The sequence below is a fragment of the Panthera uncia genome, chromosome B1 (assembly GCF_023721935.1).
Source record: "Panthera uncia isolate 11264 chromosome B1, Puncia_PCG_1.0, whole genome shotgun sequence".
Classification (NCBI taxonomy): domain Eukaryota; kingdom Metazoa; phylum Chordata; class Mammalia; order Carnivora; family Felidae; genus Panthera; species Panthera uncia.
Window position 1 is genome coordinate 167,890,447 of NC_064811.1, and position 17,149 is coordinate 167,907,595.

At 37.5% G+C, this 17,149-nt stretch overlaps 1 protein-coding gene across 1 annotated transcript in view; it reads left to right on the top strand.

Moving 5' to 3' along the window:
* The window catches only part of ADAM7 (ADAM metallopeptidase domain 7), a 65,984-nt gene extending 49,051 nt beyond the window's left edge, over positions 1-16,933 (top strand). The window contains exons 16-22 of the mRNA XM_049630083.1: positions 52-241; positions 6,609-6,689; positions 7,900-7,978; positions 8,486-8,591; positions 8,964-9,063; positions 12,579-12,635; positions 16,736-16,933. Coding sequence (XP_049486040.1) covers positions 52-241; positions 6,609-6,689; positions 7,900-7,978; positions 8,486-8,591; positions 8,964-9,063; positions 12,579-12,635; positions 16,736-16,933 — 811 coding nt within the window. The remainder of the gene's footprint in view (positions 1-51; positions 242-6,608; positions 6,690-7,899; positions 7,979-8,485; positions 8,592-8,963; positions 9,064-12,578; positions 12,636-16,735) is intronic.
* Positions 16,934-17,149: the final 216 nt, after the last annotated feature.

Consider the following 17,149-nt stretch of genomic DNA (forward strand, 5'->3'; position numbering starts at 1 on the left):
AAATCCTTATTTCCTGGTCCCAAGTCTGAGAATATTCTCCCTTTCCTTCAGAGATGTCAAATGTGGGAAGATACACTGCAGCAGAGGGAAGCACTTGTCTCTACCTGGAGAAGAAAAGATCAATCACCTTAAGAAGGTTTCAAAGAAGAATGTCACTACTGAGTGCAAAACTTTTAGTTCATACCACAATTCTAAAGATTTGGGCCTGGTAGCTTCTGGAACAAAATGTGGAGATAAAATGGTAAGATGAAAGCCTTTTGTTCTATTAAAACTTCTTGGTTCAGTCACTTGAAAACATTACTTTTTGTAATTGGTTCCTGAGGGCCTATATATGCGAAAGCAGAAACAAATGGGCAACGTTTTTATTTTTTATGGAGCAAAGTAGTAATAACACGATACTAAATATTCATTTCGCCTAATCTCTGTTAGACAAAATGATGTGTAAATGTTATAAGTGTGCTTAATTAGTATCTTACAGTAGACATCTAGTGAAGTTATAGGCATAATTTTTCAAATTAGTTTGACTATGAAGTAGCTATAGGTTCTTCAATTATGTTATTCATTCAACCACATTTACTGCCATCATTACCACCATACTGTGGTGCCAGTGACCATGCTGTATACAAATGATGTAAAGATGACTGTACTTGAGAACTTCATAGATTGCATTAAATATTAAAATCAAACACAAGTGCGTTCATAGTGTTGTGACCAATATACATTCAAGCCTAAAGGAAGAAGTGATTGACTTTACTCGTAAAACACAAAAGGCATCTTATGATGCCATTAAATGAGTGACGTTTCAGCTTTGAGGTAATGAATATTTTTCAATGCAGACAAAATGAGAAAAGACTTTAAAAAATTGTTTTAATGTTTATTTATTTTTGAGACAGAGAGAGAGAGAGAGAGAGAGAGAGAAAGCAGGGGAAGAACAGAAAGAGAGGGAGACACAGAATCCAAAGCAGGCTCCAGGCTCAGAACTCCAGAATCTGACACAGGGCTGGAACTCATGAACGTTGCGATCATGACCTGAGCCCAAGTCAGATGCTTAACCGACTGAGCCACCCAGGTGCCCCGAGAAGAGACTTTTTAGAAAGAAATACTAACATAATATGCAAAGATACAGTGTGTATGGCATAGTCAGATAACTGGGAAATTTTGGTGTGACAGGAGCTTTGGGTGAAATATCAGAAAATGAAATTGAGCAGCTAGAATAAGGCCAGATTAGAAAGGGTGTATTAATCCAAGATGAAAAGTTGAGAATGGACACTAAAAATAATAGCCAACTCATCAAGGTTTATAAACACAGGAATATATGGAAAATATAATACTTTCAAAAAAATCAGTTATTCTGAAATAGTATGGCTTCTTTCTGTAATACACCTCCTTTCCTCCCATACCACCACCCCCAAACATTACAGTGTCATTCATATCATGTGATAGAGAAATGAAGTGGAAAACAAAATTCATAATGTAAAAAAGGGAACTAGAATTTTAATAATTTAATGGAGCCTTATATTGCAAATCCATATTCTTAACTACTACAGTTTCCCATTATAACAACTAAATATCAAAATGGTGAGGAATGTGTATTTGTGAAATTTTAGGTATGTGTACCAACCACATGCTAGAAAGTTCAAGGACTTTCAATGGTAGAGTATATGAGGCACCACGTTAAAGAAAATATCAAATAGTTTCTTATTCACTCCAGACAAGAGAAGTCATCCAAAAATACCAACAAAATTGTTTTTTTTAATGTTTATTTATTTCTGAGACAGAGAGAGACAGCATGAGTGGGGGAGAGGCAGAGAGAGAGGGAGACATAGAATCAGAAGCAGGCTCCAGGCTCTGAGCTGTCAGCACAGAGCCCGACGCGGGGCTTGAACTCACAAACCGTGAGATCATGACCCGAGCCGAAGTTGGTCGCTCAACTGACTGAGCCACTCAGGCACCCCCAAAATTGTTTTGTTTTTTAAGAGATAAACAAAATTGACAAACCTTTAAACAGGCTGACCAAGAAACAAAGGGAAGAGGATTCAAATAATGAAATTATAAATGACAGAGGAGACCTCACAGCTGATATCACAGAAATAGAAAGTATCATAAAAAATACTATGGATAATTCTACAAGTTGAATATTTAAAAGAAATGGATAAATTCTGAAAAACATACAACGTACCAAAATTAAATGATGAAGAGAGAGAACATCTGAATAAACCAAGAGAGATCAAATCAATAATTAATAATCTCCTAACAAAGAAAAATCCTGGATCAGATGGTTTCACATGTGAATTCTATCAAATATTTAAAGAATTAATGTCATTCCTTCTCATCATCTCAAAAAATCAAACAGGAGGAGACACTTCCAAACTCATTTTATGTGGCCAGCATTATGCTCTATCAAAGCCAGAAGAGGAAACTATAAGAAAAGAAAATTATGGGCTAATATGGTTGATGAACATAGATGCAAAAATCCTAACAAAAATATTAGTAAACTGAATTCAGTAGCACATTAAAGGGATTATACACCATAATCAAGTAGGATTTATTCATGAGATGCAAGAATGAGTCTACTTACACAAAGTAATCAATGATACACCTCATTAAGAGAGTGAAATACAAAAATCATATGACCATCTGAATAGATTCAGAAAAAGTATTTGGCAAAATTTAGAATCTTTTCATGATAAAAACTCTCAACAAATTCTGTATGGAAGGAATGCACCTCAATATTATAAAGGCCATATGTGGTAAACCCACAACTAATATCATACTCAATGGTGAAAAGTTGAAAGATTTTCCTTTAAGATCAGGAACAAGAAAAGTGTACCCACTCTCCCCACTTCTAGTGAGCATAGTACTGGAATTGCCAGCCAAAGAAATTAGGCAAGAAAAAAACAACAGGCATTCAATTCAGAAAGGAAGAAGTTAAATTTTCTGTTTGCAGGTGATATGATCTTATATATAGAAAACCCCAGGGATACCTGGGTGGCTAGGTCGGTGAAGTGTCCAACTCTTGGCTTCAGCTCAGGTCACAATCTCAGCTTCATGAGTTCAAGCCCCGCATTGGGCTCTGTGCTGGCAGTCCAGAGCCTGCTTGGGATCCTCTCTCTCTAAACTCTCTGCCCTTCCCCCACTTGCACTGTCTCTGTCTCTCTCAAAATAAATAAATAAACTTAAAAAAGAGAGAAAACCCTGAAGGCTCCATCAAGCAACTATTAGAACTTATAAGTGAATTCAGTAAAGTTGCATGATAAAGAACAACATAGAAAAATTAGTCACATTTCTATACACTAAAGAAAAAAAAACCTATCTGTAAGAGAAATTAAAAGAAACAACAACCCCATTTATAATAGCATCAAAAACAATAAAAATGTTTAGGAGTGAATTTAACCAAGAGGTGAAAAGTCCATAGACTGAAAATTATTAAAGACGATCCAAAAATATGTAGGAACGACAAAAGATCTTGGATCACCAAAGCAATCTTGAGCAAAAAGGAACAGAGCTGGAAGCATCACACTTCCTTATATCAAACAATATTACAAAGCTATACAGTAATAAAAACAGCATGGAACTGACATTTAAAACATGCACGTATAGGCCAATGGAATTGAACAGAGATACCAGAAATAAATTTATGTGTATATGGTCAACTAATCATTGGCAAAGCACCAACAATACACAATGGGGAAAGGATAGTCTTTTGAATAAATGGTTCTGGGAATACTACACATGCAAAAGAATGAAACCGGATTCTTAACTTACACCATGAACCAAAATGAACTCAAGATCCTTTAAGGTATGAAACAGTAAAGCACCTAGAAGAAAACATAGGAGAAAATCTCCTTGTCATTGGTCTTTGTGATGATTTTTGTTTTGTTTTGTTTTGTATGTGACACAGACAAAAAAGCAAAAATAAATAAGGGGGGCTGTATCAAAGTAAAACATTTCTTCAGCAAAGGACACAATCAAGAAAAGGAAAAAGGCAACCAATGGAATGGAAGAAAAGATCTCCAAACCATATATCTGATAGAGTTAATATACAAAAGCTTTAACTAATTCATACAGCTGAAGAGCAAAAAACCTCAACAGTCCAATTAAAAAAAAAGGCAAAGGACCTAAATGGACACTTTTTCCAAAGAAGATATGCAAATGACCAACAAGGAAATGAAAAAGAGTTCAACATCATTAATCTTCAAGGAAAAGTGAATCAAAGCCACTAAGAGATGTCACCCCACACCTGTTTGGATGGCTATTCTCAAAAAGACAACAGGGCCGCCTGGGTGGCTCAGTCGGTTAAGCGGCCGACTTCGGCTCAGGTCATGATCTCGCGGTCCGTGAGTTCAAGCCCCGCGTCGGGCTCTGTGCTGACAGCTCAGAGCCTGGAGCCTGTTTCAGATTCTGTGTCTCCCTCTCTCTCTGCCCCTCCCCTGTTCATGCTCAGTCTCTCCCTGTCTCAAAAAAATAAATAAAATGTTAAAAAAAACATTTTAAAAAGACAACAAATAAAAAATGTTGGTGAGGCTGTGGAAAAAAGGAAACCCTTGTGCACTATTGGTGGGAATGTAGACTGGTACAGACATTATAGAAACAGTATAGCGGTTCCTCCAAAAATTAAAAATAGAACTACGCTATGATCCAGCACCCTCACTTTGGGCACATAACCGAAGAAACTGAAATCAGGATCTTGAAGAGATATCTGTACTCCTAATTTCATTGAACCATTATTTACAGTAGCCAAGATATGGAAACAATTTAAATGCCCTTTAACAGGAAAATGGATAGTGAAAATGTGATATGCATATAAAATATCACAATAATATATACTACATAATTATGGAATATATATAATGGAATATTATTTAGCTTTGAAAAAGAGGGAAATTCTGTCAGTTTCAGCCACCTGGATAAACTTGGAAGACTTTTCATGTATGCTAAGCAAGATAAAGCCTGACACAGAGACACAAATTCTGTATGATTTCACTTACGTGTGGAAGCTAAAGAAGTCAAAGTCACAAAAGCAGAGAGTAGAATGATGGTTGCCAGGTGGGGAAAATGGGGAGATGTTGGTCAAAGCATACGAATTTTCTGTTATCAGTAAATTCTGAAGGTTTAATGTAGAAAGTGGCTATAGTTAATGATACAGTAATGTATACTTAAAATTTTCTAAGGGGGTAAAATTTTAAGTGTTCTCAACACACACACAAAAGTAACTATTTGAGGGGATGGATGTGTTCATTGTTTTTGGTAATCATTTCACAATGTATACATTGTATATAAAATCATTACAATATGCACTTGAAATATATACAATTTTTATTTGCCAGTTATACCTCAATAGAGTTGGAAAAACATTTCCTGATACACGTTTTTTAAAAGAAATAGGCAAAAATCGGAGCGACTGGGTGGCTCAGTCAGTTAAGCATCTGACTCTTGATTTTGGCTCAGGTCATGATCTCATGGTTTGTAGGATTGAGCCCCGAATCTGCTCTGCACTGACGGTGTGGAGCTTACTTGGGATTCTGTCTCTCTCTCTCTCTCTCTCTCTCTGCCCGCCCCCCACGCCCCCACTCACATACTCTCTCTGTCTCTCAAAATAAATAAATAAGCATTAAAAACATAAAGATAAAACAAATAGGTAAATATAAAAATAACAGTTAAAAACTTAAAAATTGGGCAGGGAGCCTGGGTGGCTCAGTCAGCTGAGCGTCCGACTTCAGCTCAGGTCATGATCTCACAGTTTGTGAGTTCAAGCTCTGCCTCAGGCTCTGTGCTGATGGCTCAGAGCCTGGAGCCTGCTTCGGATTCTGGGTCTCCCTCTCTCTCTGCCCCTCCCCCACTTGTGCTCTGTCTCTCTCTGTCTCTCAAAAATAAAGGTAACAAAATTTTTCAAAAAGAAAAAATTTAAAAAATGGGCTAAGATAAGCCAGGCAATAATTATAAGCAACAAAAACAACAATAATTTCGTTATAACATGTACAAAAAAGTAACAAGCAAAATGGAAAACAAAGTTAATAAGCATAAATAAGAAGATTCATTGATATTAAAAATAACCAAATGCACAGTTGACAACGGTGGTATAGCAAGCATGGATCTTATTGAACCAAAAGAAAACTTGCAGGATGCCTGGGTGGCTCAGTCGGTTCATCATCTGACTCTTGATTTTGGCTCAGGTCATGATCTTGCCGACGTGGAATCAAGCCCCAGGCCCAGGTGTGCGCTGAGCATGTGGTCTGCTTGGGATTCTGTCTCTCTCCCTCTCTCTCTGCCTCTCTCTCTCAAAATAAATAAAAAGAACAAATACACTTTAAAAAAACAGAAAAAGAACACTTGATAGAAATAATAACATAAATTGTTGCACTTACAACTGTAGAATCTTTGCTAGGTTAACATTTGAAGAATTAGTAAGGATTCAGGCATTTTAATGGTGAGTTTGTATATAACAGTGTTTGATTGTATGCTACATTAATTTCAAATATCTCATCAAACATTTATGGAGGATTTCTTCTACAGAAGATTCTACATGTGTTGTTTTTTTTTATGATAGAAAAAAATCATGTAAATTCTAAGAGCAAGTCATTAATTCGTATTGGTAACTTTATTCCCAGGTGTGCAGCAATGGTGAATGTGTGAAACTCGAAAAGGTCTACAATTCAACCAATTGCTTGTCTCTGTGCAGTGAAAATGCTGTAAGATTTGGCTCCTTTTTAAATTAATGTCCTGCCAGTCATTTGTTTACATACAACTTCATTCCTGAGCGTGTGTGTGTGTGTGTGTGTGTGTGTGTGTATGAGTGTTGATTTTTAAATAAAATACACATTTGGGATCCATGTTTTCATGTATCATCCATAAAATTGATCTAAAGATCCAAACCAGGTATGACTTATAGATATTGCCAGTATTACAAGTATATAGTTTTATCATTGGACTGGTAATCTAGAAACCTAGGAACTTATGTACATATGAAGTTGAAACCTAAAGGATCTATCATAATGTCACTTATAGTAAAATTATAACAATGTCAACATTAATCGAAAGCTTTTGACCAAATAACAAAAATTGTATATATGTATATGTATATATGTATATGTATATGTATGTATATGTATATGTATATACATATATGTATATGTAAATGTATATATACACACATATATATATAAATATATATAATTACTAAACACTACCTGATACTACCAGTACCTAGCAGTTTGCATTTGTGGGTAACATTTTTCCTTAGTGCAATTAATCAGTAACACTTATATATAAGTTGTATATGTATCAGGTACCCTTCCAAGTACTTTACATATATTACATTTTAAACACTTCATAACAGCCTCAAAAGCGAGTACTATTCTTATGCCCAATATTACAGGTGGAGAATAAGTCACATGATGTTGTGTTGAAGGAAAAGCTGAAATATAAGTACAGAAAGAGTGCATATCCTTAATCATTACACAATGGTCTTTGATGAAGAAAACATTGCACCACTCTTTTTTCTCATATTAATGTTATCTCGTTATTACTAAGGCTAGTTAGAGCCAACTGTGTGGCTATGATATGTCTAACTCTAACAGGGCTGTTCTTTTAATAACATTCATGTCTTCTAGAAAGATAAGTAAAGCCATCTAATTCATCTGGTTTTGAATTTGTTAGAATCATTCTCTTGTCCAAAGGCCACCTTCAAAAGTTGCTGCTTCTTGTAATTTCATTTATTTATTTGTTTCCAATGTTGATTTTGATATGCAGTTTAGTTAATTAATCAGTAAAAGTGTGTGTGCGTGTGCGTGTGTGTGCGTGTGTGTGTGTGTGTGTGTGATGTAGAACCAGCACCAAGCTAAGCGAGGTACAAAATACACATATAACCTGATAAAATTATATGATTAACTATTCTTCCAGGTGGATGGCCCTGAACTTCAGTGCCAGTGTGAGGAAGAACAGGAACATGTGGACTGGGGAGAAAACTTAAATGCTACCAGTGAGCATTCTAGAATATAATATCAAAAGCCTAGACAATGAGAAAGCTTGTTTTCCTTATTTCCCAAGTCTAATACGTATATGTTGTGTTTCCGTGTGGATTTGTATGGTCTTTTTACTATTTTGCATATTGAAACACCTAAATTTGAGTATACTACAATTGCTGTTTCAATTAATGTATCTTCTTCTACTTATATTTGGATAGGATCTTCTAAGAAACTGTAACACAACAAGGCCTTTTTATAGTCAATTAACAACTAACAGTCAACACATTTCCTGCCGATTGTTGTTCTTAAACATAACGGACTCTCAGGTTGAGTGTCAGTTGTTAATACGCATGATAATTTGTATAATGTTTTGGTCTTTTACTTTATATTTTTAAAAAATGGAGGAAGGGGACATTAAAGTCCTTTAAGTAAGGGAGAAGCTGGATTGTAATAGCTCAGTTAATACTCCCTTGTCCTAAGGTTGATGTCCTGGCTAAAGCTTATGTTTTTTAATGTTGCAGATATATCCATCCTGGTTGTTGTGCTTGTCCTGGTGATTATTGGTGTAGGGGTTGTCGCATTATTAATTCGTTACCAAAAATGTATTAAGCTGAAGCAAATTCAGAGGTATGTATTTTCTATCTAGTGAAATGGGACCACTACTAACGATATATAAGCTCTGTCACTGTAGACGATATTCCCTGGGGGAAAAGTCTAAGCCTCTTACTGAAGACGAAGTAAGAGTAACAGTAAATCAAGCTTTTACATATTTATGTTCTCATCTCCAAACCCTTATCCCGATGGTTCCCAAAGTTTTGCTACACATTGGAATCATAGAGATTTTTTACAAGAATACAAGAATTTTTTAGTTTCTCCCTCCAATTAAATTGTTATAGGGTGCAACCTGAGTATCAATCGTTTAGAAATCTCCTAGATGATTAAATATTAACCACAGGCATACCCCGTAGCTTATGTCAATATTCAACTTCCTCTTGACAGCCCACCGAGAGAGACACTGGGAGTGGAGAATAAAGGATACTTTGGTGATGAGCAGCAGACAAGGACTGAGCCCATCTTTCCCGACATTCATCCCCTCCACGTAAGCCAATGTCACTTGCAACAGCTGACTGATTTAAAAAGTAGTTGCATGTGTATTCGAAGTAGAACTAGCCCTAAGCTAAGTGATATGGGAGGTGCTAAAGAACAGTTTAACGTGATTCCACACCAATGAAGCCTTTGGTCTACATGTGGGGAAGGAAAAAATGGCAGGACATAAGCAAAGGAAGACACTATTTCACAGCAGAATCTAAGAGTTAAATAAAATACTGATTTGTGCACTATTAGAAAAATTTACAAACGTAAACTATATTTTGGGGCATAAAACAAGTCAGTAAATTTAAAAGAATGGGAGTCATACACAATGTTACCAAAACAAAACTTTATTAAAAATCAGTAACAGGGGCGCCTGGGTGGCTCAGTCGGTTAGGCGGCCGACTTCGGCTCAGGTCATGATCTCGCGGTCCGTGAGTTCGACCCCCGCGTCGGGCTCTGTGTTGACAGCTCGGAGCCTGGAGCCTGTTTCAGATTCCGTGTCTCCCTCTCTCTGCCCCTCCCCTGTTCATGCTCTGTCTCTCCCTGTCTCAAAAATAAATAAAACGTCAAAAAAAAATTTAAAAAAAATCAGTAACAGAAAACTATTGGAAAAAATCTCCAAATGAAAATTAGATAATAAATTCTAAAGAACACCTGGGTCAAATAAAAAATCAATAGGGAAAATGGAAAATACTTTAAACTAAAGGAAGATGAAACAATACCTACCCAAATTTGTGGGAAGTAGTGAAACCAGTAAAGGAGAGTTTATAGCACTAAATACTGATGCTAGAAAAGAAGAAAGGTATCAGATCAATGACATCAGCTTTCATTTTAGGAAACTAAAAAAAGAAAAGCAAATAAAACTCCATGCAAATAGAGGACAGGAAAACGATAAATATTGGTCACCAATGAAACTAAAAACAAAACAAAACAAAATCCTGTAGGAAGACAATAAAAGCAAAAGCTGTTTTCCAGAAATTAATAAATCTTACAAACTTCCAGTCACACGAAGAGAAAACAGTACGAGAGTCAAAATGACTATCCGGAATCATAAAGGTGACATCCCAGGAGAGTAATGTCCCTTATTAAATTGGCAATATTTTGAACATGGAGATTAATTTGAAAAATTATTATTTTAACATATATATATTTGACAGTGTAATTCAACAGTAAACCTTTTGGAAGTTTCAAGTCACCAAAGCTTACTCATGAAGAAATAGATTACCGAAATACCTCCATATTTAAGAGAAAAATTGAATTTGTAGTAAAAAAACTTTCTACAAATAATAATAATAATAATCATGGGTGAATTCTACCAAACATATAAAGATGAAATATTACCAATTCTACATAAACTCTTCCAAAAAATGGGAGAGAATGGATATTTCCCAACTCTTTTAACAAGGACAGTATTTTTCTGTTATCCTTCTAGAGAAAAGCATTATAACACAGAAAACTGTTTGCCAATATTTCTAATAAATATAAGTGCATAAGTACTAAATTTTAGCAAATTGAATTTCACAATGCATAAAAAGGATATGGTATTGTGACCAAATGAGGGTTATCCTAGGAACGTAAGGAAAATTTAACATCAACAGACCAATCAAGCTAATCCACGGTATCATTTGGCAAAAAGTAAAATTATATGACCATCTCAATAGATGTGGGAAAAGCATTTGGAAAAGATGTAATCTATGTTCCCGATAAAACTCAGTAAATTAGGAACATAAGGGAACTTTCTGAACCTGGTGAAAGTATCTACCAAAAAACCTATAGCTGATATATTTATGGTTAAAAAAACTGAATACCTTTTCTATAACAACAGGAACAAAGCAATGATGTCCACTCCCACCACTTCTATTGAACATTTTACTTGAGACTATAGCCATTACAATAAGGAAAAAAAAAATTAGAGAGAAAAAGAGTAAACCCTTTTGATTTGCTGAAGACACTGTCACCTATAAAAAATCCTATACTAGGGGTGCCTGGGTGGCTCAGTTGGTTAAGCACCTGACTCTTGATTTCAGCTTAGGTCATGATCTCACAGTTTGTGAGATAGAGCCCCATATTGTGCTCTGTGCTGGCAGCATGGAGCCTGCTTGGGATTCTCTCTCTCCATCTGTCTCTGCCCCTCCCCCACTAGTGCGCTCGCTCACTCTCTCTCTCTCTCTCTCTCAAAACGAATAAATAAATAAATCCTATAGTAAAAAAAGTGAATTTAGTAAGATTTTTTTTCAATATACGAAATTTATTGTCAAATTGGTTTCCATACAACACCCAGTGCTCATCCCAAAAGGTGCCCTCCTCAATACCCAGCACCCCCCCCCTGCCCTCCCTCCCACCCCCCATCAACCCTCAGTTTGTCCTCAGTTAAGAGTCTCTTATGCTTTGGCTCTCTCCCACTCTAACCTCTTTAAGATTTTAAGATATGAATCTGTGCACAAGAACCTATTGTGTTTTCATATACAAACAAGAATATAGCTGGTTATGGAATTTCAAACATTCAGAAATTGACTTTACATTCGGATGCTAAAAGATCTGCCTTGGTCAATTCTTACTATAATACATAAAGAAACTCCCACTCTTCTCCAATGTAAGTTTGTTTTGTGAGTTCTTAGACTTCTTCAGTATAAGAGAATAACTTAGGGAAGAATATTTCCCCATGTGTTTTGATATTTGTACATTTACTAGGTGTTTTCTAGAGATAGCTAGAAAATTTATTGTGCAGGCTTAGAAAACGGTCATACTTGCCAGAACACTTAATTGCAAGGATAATAGTATCTCTTTTTCCTAGCAAAGAACTGCAGAGTCCTTGGAGAGACTTCCAACCAGTTTTTCAAGTCCGCACTACATCACACGGGTATGGTCCCTTACCCCCTTTCTATTGGGTTGTGCTAGTCTGTGGCCATTTCAGTAATAATTTCGGTGTCACTTAACTATTTGCTGGTTCCTTGAAAAAGTCAAATAATATAACAAAGCTCTGAAAGCACCAAGATTTTCAACTGTCTATTTTTCAAATGAACAATTCTCATTATGCTGTCTATATTAGTAGCTAAAAGGGTGTGATTAAGATAGCTTTCAGTCTATGGTTCCCCAGAATCCTCCTCTCCCACAAAAGGATCTCGGAGCGTGCCACCCAGTTGGGATGGGGCTGAATGATCATTTCTCCCCATACCCCACTCAACCAGTACCGTCCATTTTGACAAATTGTTTTTACTGGGGTTTCAACAGGGATGTTTTCACAATGGAAACTCCAGCGCTTGAAAAATGTTTGGAAATCTCTTACCAAATACACGGTTGGAGAGATCCACCACAAAGTTTACAAGGAAAAAAAAAATGGCTTCGGATAAGGCTTCACTAATCAGGACTATCTCCCCATCGTCTCCCATAGCAATGTACAAACTTTCTTAGATTGTTCATGGATCAAGAAGAGACCGTCTGCATGTGATGTGCTTGTGTGTATGTGTGTCTACGTGTGACATCTGGTACAGTTCCTGACACAGCACAATTTGTGTATTCCAGAAATCTGCAAATAAAGACCCAAGAGGAATCGCAGATCCCAGTCAAAGTGCCAAAGAGGTAGGTTCCTGTGACAGATGGTACCCCCACCCACTATTGATGGAGAGGGGACACCCTCTGTCCTTATCAGAAGAATAAGATGGTTGGAATTGTTTTCTCCCGTGTGCTAAAATTTCTAAGAGACAATTTAACAGAGTATGTTTCAGTCTGAGAGTTTCAAACCTGACTATGGGAGCAAGCTAGGATTTAACAGTGTCAGAGTCTTGGGCATTTTAGACATAACAGAAACAAAACTTCTTTCTTAGACTTTTCTTGCCCAGAGTATGCACACTTACGGTTTCTCATGAAGAATTTTTTTTCAAATGTTTATTTATTTTTGAGAGAGACGGAGTGTGAACATGGGAGGGGCAGAGAGAGAGAGAGAGAGAGAGAGAGAGGAGACACAGAATCCGAAGCAGGCTCCAGGCTCTGAGCCGTCAGCACAGAACCCGACGTGGGGCTCGAACTCACAAACCGTGAGATCGTGACCTGAGCCAAAGTGGGGATGCTCAACCGGCTGAGTCACCCAAACACCCCTCTCATGAAGAATTTTAAGGACCAAATAGCACTGGTAATTACGGAGAAAGTATCATTCCTAATGGAACAGTTATTTCATGTTTGCTTTATCAAAGTTTCACCTACTAAATCAATAACTGACTCTATCTGAGGGATGATTTCACTTTTTAAGTGCAATGGCTATATTAGAAAATTTATCAAAAAGTTGTGATTTTTGTCAAAAGGAGACAAAATGAGCACTGTGGCTACATTTCAGAGTTTCTGTTTTCATTCCTTCATTCATCCATTCATCGATTTCTATTGAGTTTCTACAATGTCCTGGGTTAATCAGAAGTTTCCCCCACAAAACATTCTTTTTTCATCTTTTTTTTTTTTTCATTTCAGAGAGACGTAGAGAGGGGAGTGGGGAGGGAGGGAGAGAACCTTAAACTGGCTCCACACTCAGTGCAGAGCCCTACATGGGGCTCAATCCCAATCGTGGGATCATGACCTGAGCCAAATCCAGAGTCAGCACTCAACTGACTGAGCCACCCAGGTGCCGCCCCCATAAAAAACATTCTTCACAAGAAATCTTGCCCAACACACTTTCTGTGTTGGAAAGGGGAAGGAAGGACATTTCTAATGGTCCTTCCACTCCTTAATGATGGACATGTCTCATACTGATGAATGGAGAGAGATGCTCCTTAATGCAAGAAAACTGTTTGGCGTCCTGTAATGAAAAACAAAATGATTTTCTCTCTTTTGTGATGGGCTTGTTCATTTCATAATGACTGCTTAATTAGCCATGGCTAAGGAGATCTGGAAAAAATGCGAACAAGCGTAGTACAACAGAATCCCGCAAAGTTACTGTAATTAGCAGATAACAATGAGTAACTGAAATATAATGTGCCGTAGACTTTAGAGAAAATAACTTCTTTTTACCCGTCTGTTTCTATTTAGAGCTTGAAACTGGATATCCAAAATGGCTGTGCAAGGCTAGGCTGAGGATTCTGGATGAAAGATCTTCATAACCCTCCCTCGATACTTGCTACACAAATTCCTGGTAGTTTTTCAAAAGTTCTTATCAAGACAGAAAATATTGATGAGAAGCAACTTCTTTCTGTAATCTTTACCTGTAGAATTTACAGCCTGTAGTGTAGACATATGCTACAAAAAGATTCTTAGCGTTTTTCCAATGACTAATACAATATAATACAATAACAAAACTAATACAATACTAATACAATAGACTAATACAAAATAGTCTCCTTGCTCTAGTATTTTCCTAAAGAATGTCAATCTGGTTACTTTAAAAAGAGACTCTTAACCTTGAGGATATTAAATTACACCCCTGAGTCTAAGGAGCAAAACAGTTCTTATAAAAGTTTATTTCTTTGGAATCATAAAACTACTGAACCTTAATTGGAATATGACACGATTGCCACTAATTCTGGTTTCAATGAAGTTCTCTCCTGCAGAAACGCCAAGGAATTCAGTGCAGGAAGTCATCTGATTCCACTAAATAATTAAAAGGTAGAGGGCTGTCTGGCTCATGTCTTATCAGTGAAGGAGGCAGGAGAATAGTCCTCTTCGCTACAGAATAGATCTTAAAATTGTGGCAGCAAAAGAGGACATGAGATGCTTCTGGTTAAATTCCTAGAATCTCATCTTAAATTCCTAAATTTTTAGAATTCCTTCTAAACCTGACAGAGAAATCAGAGGGGTTATAAGAATTTCAGAAAATTAACTCCAGCAGAGAAGAAATACTCACGGCTCCCCTTAAGTGCTTGTGAGATCCTTGTAGTGCACAGATTTGTGCAATTACTGTGCAATTTCTCTTCCGTCCCTAGCCTTCCCTGATTCTGGTGTGTGGGGCTGTCCAAGGAATGATGTCAGATATGCCTTATGCCCCTGTTCTCAGCACTTTCTCTTGTATTATTTTCTTTTTGTTAATGGTTAAAGCTGCATCAATTGTTTCTTTGTATACTAAGGTGAAGTTTTTAAGTGCTAAATGAGAATTTTACGATTCAATAAATAAATAAATAAAGCAAGGAAGAGAGCTGGTTGTTCTTGGTGAGATTCTTCTTGCTTTACTTGACTAGCTGATGTGAGGACACAGTGAGATCAGCAAAGGACAGCAGGGACTCAGCATTTCACACCTAAGCAAGAATTCCATAAGCGTTTGTTTTTTCTGATTAAAACCACTCATTTGAGAAAGAGTGTTGACGATTGCCCACTGAAAGCAAAAGATGCTAATTTAACTGTTTTATGACTCTTGAGGACATAGAACAAACTGAGGGTTGCTGGATGGGAGGTGGGTGGGCTAGATGGATGATGGGCATTTAGGAGGGCTCTTGTTGTGAGGAACGCTGGATGTTGTACATTAGTGATAATTCACTGAATGCTATTCCTGAAACCAATATTACACTACATATTAACAGACTAGAATTTAAATAGGAACCTGAAAAGATTTTTAAAAGACAAATGTTTTAGGCAAACTTGTGAAAAAAAGAAATTGTGTGACGTATATACTCCTTAAAGCAAACAATAGTCTTCTGATGTCTAAAACGAAGGGACAGTCACATACTTGTACTTGCTTGAACAATACATATGTTGCTGAACAATATATATATCTTGTCTTCTTGATTCACTATGTTTCTTCTTGCTCTTGTATTTCTTCCAAAAGACTCACCATCACCTCTGCCTTGGGTTCCACATTCAGCCAACTACTAGTTTCCAGTGATCTTTCTTTCTTTCTTTCTTTCTTTTTCTTTCTTTCTTTCTTTTTTTTTTTTTTTTTTTTTTTTGCAAATTTTTCTTCTCTTTCTCAAATTATAAATATGCCTGGCATCACCTGAGTCCTCCTGCTTTGCTGCTTCATGCCTAGATAATCACTCCGGACTTCTAGTCTGCTCCCCCATTCTTCAAATAACCCCAGTGGCCCTCTGCCGGGTAAGCTTCCTTTTTACTTTAGGGAGTATTTTCCGTGCTTGCCCTTATTACTTATCAGAGGCCCTTATCATAGGCCTCTATGCTCTATCAAGCATAGAGACTTGACCTATGCTTCTTTCAGATGCTGCCACCCTGTGCCATGTTTCTTAGGGATCTTCTTCCAATACTGTCTGCAGATTAGGAAGCAATTTCATGGTTCCCTTGGAGGGAACCAGCAGGAGTGCTGTCCCTGTCCCCGGTTATGGAGCCAGGTATGATTTCATAGCCCTAATATGTATGGCTCTTATCACCTTGGACAGTTTGAGTCTTTTCCTTTGAACCAACAGTTGCAGACAGAACTCCTGTTGTGAAAGAACAGACCTGCAGGACTTATGGGCTAAGGAACTCTGTCTTCCTCCTCAGCCTGTGAACTGCTTGCTTTCCCACCCCATACACAGATAGAGAACCTTCCTGATGCTGGAACTTGCCTAAAGTAAGACAGAGCTCGTTACAGCTCTGGGATGTTGTGTTTTGGGGTACTGAGTTACTCTCGGTAGCTGGGTCCCTGTACCCTCTGCCCTGGACAGAGGTGGATTTATCCAGAAGCTAATAAAGCTTGAGCTTCAGGGTCTATCACGTGCATTGCTCCTTCCCAGACCTTTTATCTAATTTACATTTACATTTTTTAATGACAGTGGGCTGGTTTGGGTTGGGAAGTGAGAACTCAAATGAATTCAAATGATGTGTCGGCAATAGGGCCTATACCTAAGAAGCAGACAGGACAAAGATGCCCTGTGTTAGGAAGAAATTGGTGGTTCCAGGAAGGGCAAGGAGATGACCAGCCAGAAACGGGATGGGGGGATCTGGGAATGAGAGCAGCATGGCAGGTGTGAGGAACCCTCAGCAAACCCGTGGCCGACTGGGGAAAGGCTTGGGTGGAGGTGAGTTCCCAGACAGCACCACAGAGAGGAAAATCCAAGAGGGGAGCGAACTTTGTGCTCCCCAATCCACCCACAGATAATGGCCGAGGGCCAGGGCTTTACCAGCTTGCTGAGTTTGAGCAAAACCTGTGTGCAAATCACCAAACCCTGAGCAATTCAGACCCAGCG